General features: G+C 37.2%; 1 protein-coding gene across 1 annotated transcript in view; it reads right to left on the minus strand.

The window, feature by feature from the left end:
- Positions 1–15,962, minus strand: part of MND1 (meiotic nuclear divisions 1) — a 41,250-nt gene that overhangs the window by 9,190 nt on the left and 16,098 nt on the right. Inside the window, exons 5-6 of the mRNA XM_021530216.2 lie at positions 9,450–9,524; positions 7,589–7,703 (exon numbers count right to left, since the gene is read on the minus strand). Of these exons, the coding sequence (XP_021385891.2) occupies positions 7,589–7,703; positions 9,450–9,524 (190 nt within the window). The remainder of the gene's footprint in view (positions 1–7,588; positions 7,704–9,449; positions 9,525–15,962) is intronic.

Below are 15,962 nucleotides of genomic sequence, written 5' to 3' on the forward strand. Positions count from 1 at the left end.
AAGCAAGGCCAGGGAAGACCTCGGTTTGACAGTTCTGCATGTTAGCAGTAAAGACAATGAACTAAAATCCACAATACCCTTCCAGATCTAATTTTGTATGTGAAAGTCATGAAAAGATATAGACCAGTACATTCCTTCAAATATCACCATAACTTTATCAAAATTATCTGAATGAGTGCTACAGCTAACCTAGCAGGTCTAACACTAGAAGACAAGCAAAATACTTACTCCACAAAAGCCTTTTCATTTCATATATAAATGGATCTATTGATTAGATGCTTTCATCACAGCACTCCTAAACAGAAGTGTCATAAATGTAGCCATAAGCCAATTCACTCCTAAATAAAAGAGTGCCATAAATGCAAATATAAGTAGCTATTTTCCACATCACAAATGTTATCAAGTGTCTACCATTCCCAAGCATCTCAACAGCTTTTGCCATAAGGATCTACTGGCAGACAATAAAGCTATTGCTACATACTTCCCCTATGAGCCTCTCACCTTACATATTTTTTCTGTCATTCCAATAGAAACAAATAAGAAACAAAATAAACAAAAATAACAAAAACATGTCTTGTGAGTGTTCTCATTTGATTTAAAGAAAAAAAAACCTTCCAGAGTGGTAAATTCAATTAAACAGGGTGTTTGCTACATATACTATCTAAAGATTTGGTCCTCCAACTGCCTTCTTTCTGAGTGTCCAAGAAAAGCCCCACTGACAAAACATAGCTTTTTGTTTAACTAGCTAAAATGCAGCTTCATTTTAAAGCAAGTTGGGTTAAGTTGACACTCCCTAAGAATAGTCTGGCTAGAATGTGTTGGAGGTGTAAAACACAAGTGTGCATGAGTCTAAATATTTAGGACAATTTCTCATTGCAGAGTAATCTCTTATCTGAAGACCAAACACGGAGACATTCTCTGAAATGCAGAGAATAAGAGCCTTTCGCTGAAAAGGCCAAATGACTCTTCTGGACTTTAGCTTTCCAGCTTCAGCCAAAAGCCCTGCATTTCACTTTAAGCTTTGTGCTTTAGGTATGTATCTACAGATACTTCTTAAGTTGTCCAGTTTGACCTGGTGGTCCTTCATTCATTATTCTTCATGGCTGTCATATTTTCCTTTCCTTCTAAGTGTTAAAAGCTGTTCACTCATTTACGTAGTCCTGTTGCTCCCTCATTCAGGCTTTTTCAAATCCATTTTCTAACAGTTCATTTCACTGCGGAGTTCATGAAAATACCCTTATGAACACTTGTCACCTGTTCCTAGTTGGTCAGAAGATCCTCGGTTGCTGTTCAGAGACACTACCACACAACAGACAATTCTGTGAGGTACATGACAAATAACCACATGTATGAAAGTCTTGTGAAGAAGGCAGTGGAGCATTTAATCAGATTTTCTCGATAGACAGATTTCAAAGACCTCAGGAGAGTCCATCACAAGACATGGGCATCTACACCATCAGTTCCTACCTTGAGCTGACAACTTGCTTTTATCAATGGTGAACTTCAGCACTGGAATGAAGGGCCAAGGTGAGAACTCTTGCTTTTGTCAGGGAAGGTCCTTAAACCACTACTCTGGTAAGCACAGCCAGATTCTGCCTAGCAAGTGTTTCATTAGTCAAAGGACCAGCCTTTTCAATAGCTGAAATGCAAACAAGTCTCCTTTGATTTTCAAGATTAAAAAAAGAAAAATAGAAGGGCTGAAGATAAAGGAGCAGATACTCTGCTTAAACTGGCAATTCCATCCAGTTTCCTATGATTACCAAAGGAGCTTGGATCAGTAATCTAAGTACACATCTGTAACTCCATTCACTAAGTACCCTGTTCCCTTTCTCAACTTTACTTAACAGTCAAAATTTTAGCATTGCTGTATGAAACTATGTTTACATACAAGTATATTTATTATTCCTCATTCTTCCTAGAAACTAAGTTATGTTTAGTTTTCATAAGTTTTGATTTATCTTTTAATGTAGTTTTTGAATAGGTAATTTAATTTGTCAACCTTCCAAATGAATGACTAGACATTCCAAGAACAGTATAGGGAGCGGGGGAAACAAAACAAAATTCTTAGTTTCCTGAGAACCAGTAGAGTAAACATGTCCTTTTGTTACTGGTGCACATCTATATATATTCTGGTACTCCATGATGAAGGAGGAAAAAAGGTGTGGGTGTGTGAGCTGTGTAGTTTTGTTTTGATTAGAAGCAGATAGCCTGCAAGTTACATACATGAACATGCATTGTCCATTTCCTATCACATTCTCACCCAGATTCTCTGAAGATGAATAATCTAAATAAACAATACTCTGTAAGATGAGACTAACTAAAAAAAAGGAGTTCTTGCTTTTATAACTATTACTTTTCTATGTACTTTTAAGCAAATGTCTGATTCACTCCCAAGAAAGCTTAGTTTAACCCACTAAGACTAACCTAAGTGTGAGTGAAGATGCAAGTCTAGCATCAGCAGAATGACTAATTTCCACCTGCAGACCTTTGTTAACGGCACTGCTGCACAAACTGTAAAAAGCACAGCTTGTCTCTCAGATGCCAGGTGCATATTTCATGGTCAGTAGCTAGGAAATATCCTCCTAATTGCAAACTGAACGTACTGCATCTAAAGGTGATTAAAAAAACATTTTCTCTACAGGCTTCATCTGTACACTATTGATCTTGTTGGCACCTAGAGCAGTCTTAAAATTATTTGTAGAGTTCCACTTTTCCAAGTGGAAACATTAAATTTTTAAAAATAGATACTTAATAGTTCATTAGCTGATATTACTGACAAGGCTTTTTAGTTTAAACAACCTTTCTGGTACAATTTCTGAACAACAATCCATCTTTGAACAACAATCCATTAAACTCTTTTGTAAATTATTTGCATTCTGATGCATTTTGAATAAAACTGACACAACTCATTTTAAAGTCTCTCCATTAGCCAGGATAGTACAATCTTAATTTCATTTCTTCACTACTGTTTCTCTTCTGGGAACAGGAACTATTCCCAGCATTAGTAAGAATCCCTCTTACAATCTAACACTTGGTACTAAAGTTTTTGCAACATGAAGTACATCTGTATAAGTAAGATATTTTCAAATTGATTTGAACTTAAGAGAATAGCTGGGTGTATCAACAAAAAAACCATCTCCCAAAAACAACCCCCAAATTACGCACTCCAAAGAATCCACTAGCTAAATCAACGTTAACTTTTCAGCATTCACCCTTCAGATACTAAGAGGAATTAAAAAACTGAACAATACAGAATTATTTTCTCATACTTTCTGTATACCCAGACAGTTCCTCAGTTTGTCAAGCTAAAATTTTCATTGTCTAGAAATATCAGAATTAGAAATTTTTGAAGGACCTAAAAGGAAAAAAAAGATGCTTTCAAGGACATATTACATATAACATGATATTTTCATGGTATTCAGTAAAGTCTGGATGTTTTACCAAAAATTATTTTCACAGAATCACGTAAGTATTAGTTTTAGAAAATTATCTAACCCTGAACTGTACTGGCAGTGATGCCTCTGAGATCACACATTCAGAGTCAAAAAGAATAACTGTGTGGATATTTGTAGTTTGAAATTATGTCCATATGAACCACTTGTCTCTCTTGTCACAGGACAAAAATAAACAGAGAGAGCTAAAGTAAAAAAACTGACACCAAAATTGCTACATGCGTTGTATCTGGTAGTTTGCTACTTTTTGAGAAAACAAGTTTGCCTAGACATGTTCAGATCACTGTTTTAAAGGTAAAAGCCTAAGAGATAAAAGGTATCAGTAATCAGCCAATCTAAAACCATGCTAAATCAAAAAGGAATGCTGATAAGCAAGATCCCAGACCCCATAAATATTAGCAATCATACCACACAGAAGTCACTTCAGTCAGTATGTAACTATTTATGAAAGAGCTGCCCTATCCAAAGGCACACAGTAATAAAGCATGGCTATTGTGAAAAAAAGCAAAACCCAACAATGTCTTAATAAAGCATAAACCAACATTCCTCTTATTGCAGTGAAAGAACAAGAAGTTTGAAATTTTAGAAATGTTTATTTTACAGTGAGCACTGAAAGTGTTTAGCTGTTTCCAATTACAAGCTGACCAGCTACTCAGAGGAAATCCCTACCATTTATACACTTATGTTGCCAGACAAAATTTTCTATAAAATTAATTATGTGAAAAATTTTATTAGCTCCCTAACACCTTTCTGTGGTGGGCAGAAAAAATTAAACATACAGTAGGGTAATTGTGATATTAGGTGAAGCTTTTTCTGTTGACTTTATGAAAATCTGCATAAATTATAAACTATTGTAAGTTGCACTCTTCTCCATGACTTTGTCATTTACCATAACCTTAAGAGATTCTAGCAGCATCACATGTCTCCAACTCTGCATATACGCATGCCATGTCACATAAGAGACAAACCTCTCTACAGTGGCTCTTCCTCTATGAGAATACATTCCAGCCTATATAGGCATGCTTCAATGGCGAAAAACATTGATCCTGTCCTTAACCATCTGAAGCAGGATCACAAGTTTAATAGAAAAGTATAAAATCCCTCTATTTTTTGGGCTTTTTTACTTCAAATTATTCTTGTCAGTTTTACTGCCTTTGAGAAATAATTTATTAATCAATCCTAACTCACAGAAGATGTCTTAAACAACATCACCAAGTGGCAAAGACAAACTTCTGAACTGCAGAGGTCATTAGAAAAAAATCCATATATTTTTCTGTTCTAGATATATTTTTACAATACAGTTCCTGTAAAATGGAATTATCTGAATATATCCACAAGACCAGACTATTACGTAGCTTCCTCTAGTGGTCAGTCCCTAAATCTTGTTGCTTCTGCTATTTACTCTAGTTACTTGTTACACACAAATTCTGTGTTTAAATGCTGTAAATTTGAGAAGACATTAAGATTTATACTGCAATGTATTTCTAATACAAAAGCCAAGGAAGCTAAGCCAAAACATAAAGCAAAACATTTGTTAGTGACACTAAAACAGTGAACTAGCTGAATAGTGAAGTCAGCAAAAATCAGAGTTATTAGTTTTCCCATTTGCCCCTTGTGCATATACATTGTAATATATTTAGTTACATGGTCAAGCTTGACTTTCCCACCATGAGATTCAGGAAGAAAAGACAGATGTTCAGTTTTTAGCTGAGTCTTCAGATATTTGCTATGAATCATTCAAACTTTTGTTTTGACCCTGAAAATTATGTGTATGTGTGTGCACGTTTTAATAAGCCTTGCTACTGTGCAGTTGGTTTGTTTCTGCAAAATTCTGCTGAGGGAGGGGGCAAATTAAAAGACACAGCAAAGCATTCACCAAATGTGAAAGCCAAAGAAAACAGACAACAACTTGATGTAGCCCTAAAATACTGCAAGAAGAATCAAGGCAGCTCTCTGTCATATGGGATGAGAAATTAACAGGATGAAATTTTGCACTGAGCAACAGGAAGATTTCCTTGCAGGCTGAAGTCATTAAGGAGGAAGAGAGAAAACCCAAAGGTAGAAAGTGACAACTGCCTGTTAGAAAATATATTTTACTGAACAACTCCACTGTTGAAAAGAGTGTGATTACATAACAGCTGTCTCTGACTCTAAAATAAAGTAGTTAGAAATCCACTCAGGCAATTTAACTGAAAATAGTCCCAAGGGTTATATTATCTAAATTGTATAGAAGTAGAAAATCGTATCACCCACGTGCAGTTTGAAAATCTGTGAATGAGTAACTTTTATAATATGTATTTCTTCTGTGAAACAGCAGCAATAACTTTTATGTCTAGCTGAATGCATTCCATTGCCTGAGATTACTGCCTTCTTACTTTTGCCTTTGCACTTTTCTGCACTCTGGAACCAAAAGAAATGCCCCTCAACCTTTTTTTTTTTTTTTTTTCCTTCTCTTCCATAAAGCCTGTCAACTTCCATTCAGCTTTGACAAGGACATTAGCTTCCCAAAACTGACACCTCCATTTATTAATTCATACATTGCCAGCAACAGTGCACACTGCCAGTGTAGCAACACCTGATAAAACATATAATGAAAGAGAAACTTTTAAAATTAAGTTGAAGGACAAATTAATTTTGAAACATTACTGCATATTCCCCTGGGAAGCCTACAGGTAGCTCAACAGGGCTAACCTCACAAGTTCCTTAAATGCTCATCCCTCCATCACAGAAATTCACATGGAGCTTCTACACACTTGGACAAAATTATCCAAACTCACAACATACAGAAAAAAGACAAGGGCATGACTGAAGCAGCTAAGTATTACATTTCCTTCCTTTCTCTCTTTCCAGGATACTAGTCTCCATGTTGCCAGCTAATGCAGCTTGCCCTAGCATTGCAGCTGTCATTTGCTCCCTCGTGCCACATTTAGGAACATGCTCACTGTGACTGTTTCAAAAAAGAGGTTCTCAAACCATTCTGTGAGATTCTGACTGTAAAGGTACCTCAGCAGTTAAAATACCTGATGCTACACATCCCTCTGTTGGTATCTGCCTAACCTCATTCATTTTTACAGCTGGAATCAGCTGGAATGTGTCTTCTCCTCAGGAGAGCAGGCAGCAAGGGATTTACAGCACAGTAACTAACCTTAGGTCTCAAGTTTGCTTATTCCCTGGCATACCATTACATCCTTGGGGAAAGATAACACAGCTGACAAAAAATATCACAGCCCCTCAAAATAAATAATATCTGTCCAAATTTGGAGAGTGCTGCCAACTCTGTTTATGTTCCTGGCTTTCTCTCAGAACAGCTCTAAAGCTGTGGACTTTGTTAGTAAAATAAGGAAGGAGAAAGACTTAGCTACGTCTCTTTTCAGAAAAAGTTTTGTGCCTGTTTCTTGTCACTTTGTAACAGCATTCTGGCATTACAGCAACCTGAATATGCAGTGGTGCTCGGGTAGCAATGTAAGAGCCTAATAAATAAAACATGAAAGCTGCAGTAGAGAAAATTCAATAAAATTTCATGCATGCTTTTCATTTTTCATGCTAAGGATCAGAATATTAAGTGCATTTCAGTGCCAAATTCTGTATTAAAGTCACTCATTATTCTCTGTATTCCATTAGAGTTAGAAACTCCAACCAAAATCTAGCATGTCAGAGACAGTACAGTCAGTCAAGAGTGTGATAACCTACTTTTGTATAAGTGACAATTAAGTGAGATGCTTATGTTTTAAATAGGCAAGACAAAGTAGAAAGATACCCCTCTTAACAGCATGGAACTGAAGGTAAGCAGGAGCTAGAGACTCTTTTTCCTACACACATTCGCAAGTACAGCACAAGTTACAGAACTCATATGGTTCTGGAAAGGATGATCCTGATGTTAATTCTAAAGAATCAGAGTATTTTTATTATAGGATTGTTTCTTAACTGCTCAGGTGGTGGCAGAGTAAGGATCAATAAACCTCCTCATATATAATAGAACAGAACATGAAAAAAATAGTCAGTGTACCTGTTTTGTACTGCTCAGCTTTAAAAAGAAAAGCAGCTATTCTTTGACTAACCTCTGAATACCAGCTTTTAAGCTAAAGAAGTGCAGACCTTTTCAGGCAAAAGATCACTTTAAACAATACACAACTTACGCATCTCTTCAACCACATCTGGATCACATTCCCTGTATTTGTCTATTTCTGTCTTTAGCTGGTCTTTTTTCTGCCGAAGGGCAGCAAGTTCTTTCAGCAGAGCTGCACGATCCACCTGAGGATTCAAAAGATGTTGGGAGATAAAAAAAAAAAAACCCAAACATTAAAAATAGTAATTGTCACACAAAGTTTTTTTTTTTTTTTTTTAATAAAAACATACAAATTTAAAAGCTGCTTTCACTACTACTTTCCATCTATGAATCACTTGAGCATTTTATTTTATTACATAGAATTCTCAGTGACACTAAATAATACTGAATACCAACTGGAAGGAAAAAAATTATGGCCAAAATGGATCAACAAAAGAACAATTTTCCACAACCTTTGAACCATGGTTTAACAAACTCCAAAGAGATCTCTTAATTATTTGGCTTAAAGGTTAAGCAGTATTTAAGAGTGCTAGTCTTGCAATTAAAGATGGCATTACAGAAAACCTACCACCCACTCTTCTACAAATTGAAATGCTGGGTATGAACACCCTCTGAATTTATTTGTATTCTTTCTTTTTCCACACAATTTAAGAGCAATGGTCTCAAAAGTAAATTCAGACATTTATGACATGGTAGTCTTTGTACACAACGTTGACCTCAAAGATTCTAACAATCAATAAGAATCTGCAGACACTGACTCAACATGAGATCTCCCACAGCCAGCTCAGCACATACTTCTAATTCAGTCTTTAGTTACAAACACTGGAACTGGCTAATATTCAAATAACTCAAGCTAGGGTAGCCTAGAAGAGCCAGACTGCATGAGTTGGTAAACCATTGAGATTTTACCAATGGCAATCTCCATGGTAACCCAGCAATGTGAGATGTTTGTGGATTTGGGGTTTTGTTTATGGTTATTGGGTTTCTCCCCTCACCTCAAGCTTCCATATTCCCAGTGCTTTTGCCAACAGCTTGGATTCAGCATGTCCTGAAAATGCAGAATGGAAATCAAGTTTCCAGACACTGAGGTATGGAGGTGAGATGCTTGGAGACCTACATTGCAATCTAGATTTTTTAGGACTTCTTCCTGATTTATAATCAGGAAGGAAAATGTTGGAAACATCAGCCAGAACAGGATTTCCAGACCAATAGATTTCTGTAGGGCAGGCCACATGTTGGAGAAGCCAAGCACAACTATGTGAGAAACCTGCCTGTGATTCCTGATTACAGTCTGTTACAAATGAATGAATAAAGAATCCCCATTAAAGACTTTGCCAAAAAGCAGGTTTTAATTGAAGTTGTGAAACTGTAACTTTAACAGAGTTTGATGGTAAGGTTCACTCTTTTCCTTACTAGACAAATGAAACATACATATGGAAAACCTAGTGTTTAAACAAAACACTTTGGATTTGAAGATCTGGCACTTTCCTACAAAATTCAATTCCTCCTGAAAGCTTCTGGCTGTGCATGTTTATTAGAGGCCTAAATCACTTTAGACTCAGCATCTCAATGCAAGTCAGCAACATAGAATACCATACAAAGTACTTCTAACTAGTATGTTGGTTATGACAAACATGAAGCCTAGATATATTTTCTACAGTATTAACAGTTTCAGCATGCAAAGAGCACTGGGCTTAGTTACTTAGGAATCTATATTACAAATAAGTTGAAAAAAAACCTAAACCAACATCTAAGTTTGTAGTTACCAGATTTGGCAGTTCAGCAACTATTGGTAACTCTGGTACACGCCTCTGGGTAGTTGAAGTTAAAAGATATTTTTACATCTGAAAATACCTGGAAATACTACATTATATTTACAAGAACCAAATACTTGTAGCATTATTTCCTTGTAATCCTACAAAGCAACTTACAGTATCTTCACGTCCAATTTTTGATTTCTCAATGCTTTTTTGTAAAGCCTCTTTTTTCTGACTGCTTTCAGCAAACTGATAAAGAAAACAAAGAACAAAATCAAACTTTTTCAGTAACATATTAAACACAGCTATAAAATGTGCATACGTATTAATGTATTTAAATAAACAACTGGATATGTATTTCTAAAATACATGTATTTTTTTTAAAAATCAAAATTTTAAAATACATGTACAACTTAGGTAATAAAAATAAAGAAAAATAAATACAAAAGTGCCCAAATATAAATCTGAGGCTCTGAACTACAGAGAAGAATTACAGGAAACAACTTCAAGTCTAAAAAATTTTCATTCCCGTGGCACATAATCTTGTTATATAGTGCATATTCAGCATGGGACTAAAATCCTATTTCATACCATAATCTGGCATCTCTATGCAAAGGACCCCATAACATGGAGGCTTTGGATCTGATGATTTCCTTTGGTCTTTTTCCAGCTGTCCCTATTCAATGGAAGCAGTGACAAAAGCTGCAGTAGGTCCACCTGCTCAGCGATACCGGTGTTCCCAAAGTCTGGCATGCCACTGGCATGGCCCCAATCCCTTTTACATGCTAATGACCAGAAGCCTCTGTTCAAAGGCATGCAAAGCTGTGGCCCCAGTTTACTGTGCGGCCCTTGCACTGCTAGACCTCACAGAGAACCCTTCCTTCAGGCCTGAGGCAGAGGAATATCACAGGGCTGGTGTGAACAATCCTTCCATTTTTCTGTTACATCAGGAGAAATAATTTGCCAAGTGACATCTCTCTCTGTTAACCTGCCACCCATCTTGAACCAGGCCTTTCCAGTTCAGCTGACAGTTTTCCAGAGATACTTTGGAAACTCTTAAGCTGAGCAGGAGTGAGACTCAACCCTCAGCATCAGAAAAACACTTTGAAATATTAAATTAGATGAATGAGAATGAAAAAATAAATCTAATAAAATATAGTTGGAAAACCAGTTACTGCATTGAAACCAACACAAAAGAAAAAAAAAAAAAGAAACAATAGCATGTTTTTTGAGCACCATTTTAGTTTTAAAACTAAAGCACCAATCAGTATACCAGTATATCACATTAATTGTGAAAAGAACAGCTGTCAGAACTCAGCTTTTACTCTGCTCTACCCCAAGATCACCCACGAGTCCTCCGAGTCCTCCAAGTCCTCCACTTCTACATTCCCTTTTTCACTGAGATCCCACTGAGTGCAAAAGCATTCCCAGATATTTCTTGCAATCTCCAGCCTCGATAATTTAACCATATCATTAAAATAATGCAGCTGACATAAATACATTTATATAACACAACTCCTTTGGAGGTATAATCATGTCTCAATTTCAATTTAAACTAATGTTTGGTCCGTATTTTCAGAATATTAAATGTAAACGTATGATAAATATCAGGCAGAGTTTACTGCCAAGTCTTGGAGATCAGTCATAACAGTAAAAAGAAACTCCATACTGGTGGTCCATAAAGATTAGGATACAGTTCAGCTGCAGCTCACTGGGTTTAGTGGTTCCTTTCACAACTCAATTTTTAAAAATGATTACACTGTGTTCATGCATGTGTGAGCATGCATACAGACAAGAAAGTCTCCTTTCTAAAATAATGCTTTAGTTTTCTTCAATTTATATAGTAATTATACTAATGGTAAGATATAATTTAAGGAAAAATATGTCCAGCTGTTTACTTGGTGCTCTCAGTTCAAGAAACCACAGAGGCGGCATAGGTTTCACTATGTGGCTTTAAGTACATCTTAATTTTGGTAGATAGTCAAAGAGTGCTCCTTCCAGGCTTTCCACAAAATTCTTAAAAGAGGTGTGTTAGTCCCCACATGATGCCATACTAAACAAAGGTATACAGTTCAGAAAAGGCTAAGTACTTAGATGCAGTTTGCAGTTCACCAAGTCCAAGGAAGACAAAACACATAATTTGGCATCTCTGAACACAGGACTTTTCTGGAACAAAACCCACAGAGGAGATAGAGAAGCCAAGGAGCTTACCTAGACCCTTATACTGCAAGTGTAAAGAAGCCAATGCTCTCTGCAAGAGCGGTCATAAAAGTGTCACTTTCTCTGTTTTTCATATTCATTAAGTTCTTAAGAAATGTTTCTGCTTTCTCTAAAATGGATGTACAGAAGGAGCTCTCAAGGCAGTGCAAATCATAGAAGCTGATTTCCAGCATGAAAGCACCCAATAAAGCATCCTATAATTTTCTTGATCCTCTATAGTCCACATCATTTACTAATTCAAGAGACACTAATGATAAACTATGAGAGATAAAGGAATTTCTTAGATTCTGTCCTACAAGGTTGCCATGCCATGTGGTTAGAATGCATTCCTTTCCCTAAAAGCAAAGATGATTTTTACATAATCTCACTTAAGATATTGCTTTCTTAACTCGCAGATTTTAATTGCTTGAGTATCTTCAGATTTTAAAATTATTCTTTAATTATTATTTCACATTAAAAAATTCTGAAATAAATTGACATCTCAGCTCTTTGTGCATTATTTTGAAGTCATGGTGGTTATCCTCTATAACAACAAATAAAAGCTGAAGATACAGAAAGGAATAGCAGAAGGAGGCAAGATGTAGAAAAAGCCCTAACACAGGACAAGGATTCAAAGGGTGAGGAACAGATGGCCAGGGTTTGTACAAAGAATCTATGACTAAGGGAGAAGTGGAAAGGCTTGGATACAGAGGGGGAAGCACAGCTGAAAATAACTATAATGAAAGAAGGAAAGACAGCAAGTATAAAGGAGTCAGAGGAAGGGGATACATATGATACAATACTTAACTGAAAGGCAATTGCAAATGGCAAATGACAGTTTATAGGGAATTAAAAAGAAAAAAAAAAGCAGAATATGTAAACATTGTGTATGTATGATAGCAGACAACCACATCTGGAGAAATACAGTGACTTATTTTCCCATTCACCAGCTGTAGAAAAGCCTGACTGCAAAGAAGCACAGTAGCAAATGGAATATTTCAATCCCTGGAGAAACCTTGGGGACATTTTTCAGGGGAACCGGTAAACAATATCTCAAGGAACATCAACCATTCCCAAAAGCAGAGAGACTGGTCCAGAGATAAAGATACTGTGTTCCCTCTATGTTTCTTGAGAGAGATGTCTGGGCTGACACAGGAACAACCTTCTGCCATAAGAGTAAGTGACCAGGTGTGACGAAGAAATACAGAGATTCTACTCCAATACAAAGTTTTGTGTCTCCAATCTGACTGCACTGAATCAGCACATGATTAAGCAAGATGCAAGAAAGCAGCATAAACATCATCTAGGAGAAAGAAAAAGGAGAGGAGACTAAATAATTCAAAATTAAGAAGTTAAAAATGCTCTCCACAAGAGAGAGCATTTTCATGTTTTCAAAACACAGTGGGAGCCTGCAAGAAGACAGTTTAATGAAGAAAGTAACTAGCATCTATAAAAGAGGAGAGTTGGGGAACAATTTCTTTAGTTTACAGACCAGTGTGATCAATTAAATGGCTAGCCTTAGACATTAATTCAATCCAAAGTCCCCCAAAAGTGATGATTATTCCTACTCTGCAAAGGCATCACAATGTTTAGCTATACATGTTGCAGCAGTTTGGGTGTGCAAAGTGCCATGTGCTGGTGATAACCACCAGTTCCATCACGGAACTTGGGGTCTGGTTTGTATCAAAGAACACAGACTAGACATTCCCACATAATTTATAATCTACTATGAACACATTAATACCAGGGCTCCACTTCAGAAAGCCACTGATGTATATTTGGAAGAGGATTGTTTAATACCAACAAACAACAGCAGCAGGTTGCAGTTCCATTCCTTCTCAAAACCTGCCTGCCGGACTTCTCTTTTATAATAAAAACCAATTTTTTTTTCTCCAGCAAAAGTTTTTGTTGGTCCTATGCCTTCTGATTCCCTGTTTTTAACCACTCTAACCACAAGTATCCCACCAAACATGTAGCTTGTCTCATCAGCATATTAAAATATCTACAAACCTAGTATAAGCCATGCAAACCCAGCCCCTGGGTATGTTCACTGGCCAAGAATCAAGTGAAGGTCTCACATGCTAACCACCAAGAGTGCTCACAGCTGTTAACTCACTATCATTATGGTCTGAAAGAGAAATACCATCCATTTGGTTTTCTTTTGGCCAAACAACCAAAAATGGTATTAAAAACTACTGCTCTTGTGAGCATCACATGCTGTGGCACTACAGAAGAATTAAAGACATCAATTTTTAAATTATTTCTAACTTGCAAAGTTGGAAATTATTTCTTTATTTGCTTTGGGTTTGAAGCTCACTGTGCTTTGTTTCAGGCAAAAGGCAAGGCTAGATTGCTATCAGCTTAGACATAAGCAGTTAAAGAAGTTTGGGGTAACATTAAGCAGTAGATAGGTATATTTCTTTTCTATGTGAAAACTAACTCACTACTGAAAAACTTAAGTAGAATTGACAGAAGGCATGGAGAGAAAGTACTTCAAAGCATTCCCCTATATTTTAAAGAAAGATAGAAAATATTGACACTGAAAACAGACTAATAATATATAGAGAGGAAAAATGCAAAGATCAATAGCCAAAAAACAATCTGAAAATACTGAAAACAGATCTTTGGGTTAAAAGAAAGGCACAGAACATTACTAAAAGAAATCACTTAATAATTACTGTTGACTAAAACTCAAAGAGGAAGAAAAAAATCCTGAAGGGCAGCACACTGAAGTGCAGAACTGCTTTCTTAAGTACTACACTAAACAAGCATACAACTACTCTTTTTACACACACAGTCACAAATCCATGCTTCCCAGAGCTTCCAAATACATGCAAGCAAACTTTGCAGCCAGCTAATCTTGGTCACAACAGCGTGGAGAGCCCTCCTGTGACCTGCAGCACTCTGGCTTCTGCTCTGATCTCGGGATGTCCCGTATCACTCCTGAAATGTCATTTCTCCAAATAACCCACCCAGTGAACTGAACTACAGTTGGAGCAGCCATCAGGTCCACTGGAACCTCAGTCGGGGATGTGACAAACTCTTAGTGAGGCATAAACAGCAAACATACACTCATTACATAAACACAATTAAGATACTTTTTTTTAAAAATCCTTTAGCATTTTTGAAAGGAAGAAAAAGCAGCATGCAAGGTCTTACCCTGCATCACTTAAGTCACTTCGGCAAGTAGGGATTTGTCTTTGGTGGGACTTAGAAGGAGCAACTATTTCCTGCAATAGTTCAGGAAATACAGGTAAGAACAAGGGTAGAGATCAAAGCAAGATAGAGAAAGAATTTTTTACTCATAAACTGAAGAATAAATGAGATTTTTTTTCAGCAAGAGAATACCTAAAAATTGAAGGAAAAGAGACTGTAGAAAAAGAGAACAGAAGAGTTAGGGCCATCATATCTCTGTATTCATAAGAACTGTTTTTTTGGTTTTTTTTTTATAATACTGCAATATTGGAAAAAATGTTAAATTCAAGAACACTCTTCTCTTTATGTCTGACATAAATTTTACCATAAAAAGATTTTTAATGCCATCTTTGAAAGAGTCAATTCAAAAACTTGGTAGAGGATAGAGAAAAAACTCAATTTTCTGGAGAGAAAGGATCACAGAATTGGTCAGGTTGGAAAGGACCACAGTGGATCATCTGGTCCAATGTCTGTGCTCAAGCAGGGCTGTCCTAGAGCACACTGCACAGGATTGTGTCCAGATTGTTCTTGACTCCACAACCCCTCTAGGTAACCTGTGCTGGTGCTTGGCCACCTGTACAGTGACCTTCTTCCTCTTTTCAGGTAGAACTTCCTGTGCATCAGTTTCTGCCCACTGCCTCTTGTCCTGTTGCTTTGCACCACCAAAAAGAGCCTCAATACATCCTCTTGATAGCTACCCTTTAGATATTTATACAAATCAGTCACCTCTTCTTGAGGCTGAACCAGCCTGGCCCTGCAGCCTTTCCTCATAAGAGAGATTCTCCAGACCCTCACCAACTTAGCAGCTCTTCACTGGACCCCTCCAGGAGCTCCACGTTTCTTTTGTACTGTGGAACTCAGAACTGGATACAGAACTTCAAATGTGGCCTTACCAGGACTGAGTAGAGGGACGGGATCACTTCCCTCAACATGGCGTTCCTAATGCACCCCCAGGATAACACGGGCCTTCTTGGCCACCAGAGCACACTGCTGGCTCAGGGACAGCTTGCTGTCCACCAAGTTCTCCGAGTCCTTCCATGCTGAGTTGCTTTCCAGCAGGTCAACCCCTAGCCTGTGTTGGCGCACGGTTTTTTTCCTCCCTGAGTGTAGCACCCTGCTTTTGTCCCTGTCGAGTTTCAGAAGGTGGCCAGATGTAATTTTGGATGGGACTTGGCCTTTCAAGTCTCATTTCTACTTCTCCTGAGCACTTCTCAATACTCACTCCAAATGGCCTGGCCTTGCTTCTGTCTCCTGTGAACTTCTGCTTTTACTTGAGTAATGACAGCAGCTCTT

This window comes from Lonchura striata, chromosome 4 (assembly GCF_046129695.1).
Source record: "Lonchura striata isolate bLonStr1 chromosome 4, bLonStr1.mat, whole genome shotgun sequence".
Taxonomy (NCBI): domain Eukaryota; kingdom Metazoa; phylum Chordata; class Aves; order Passeriformes; family Estrildidae; genus Lonchura; species Lonchura striata.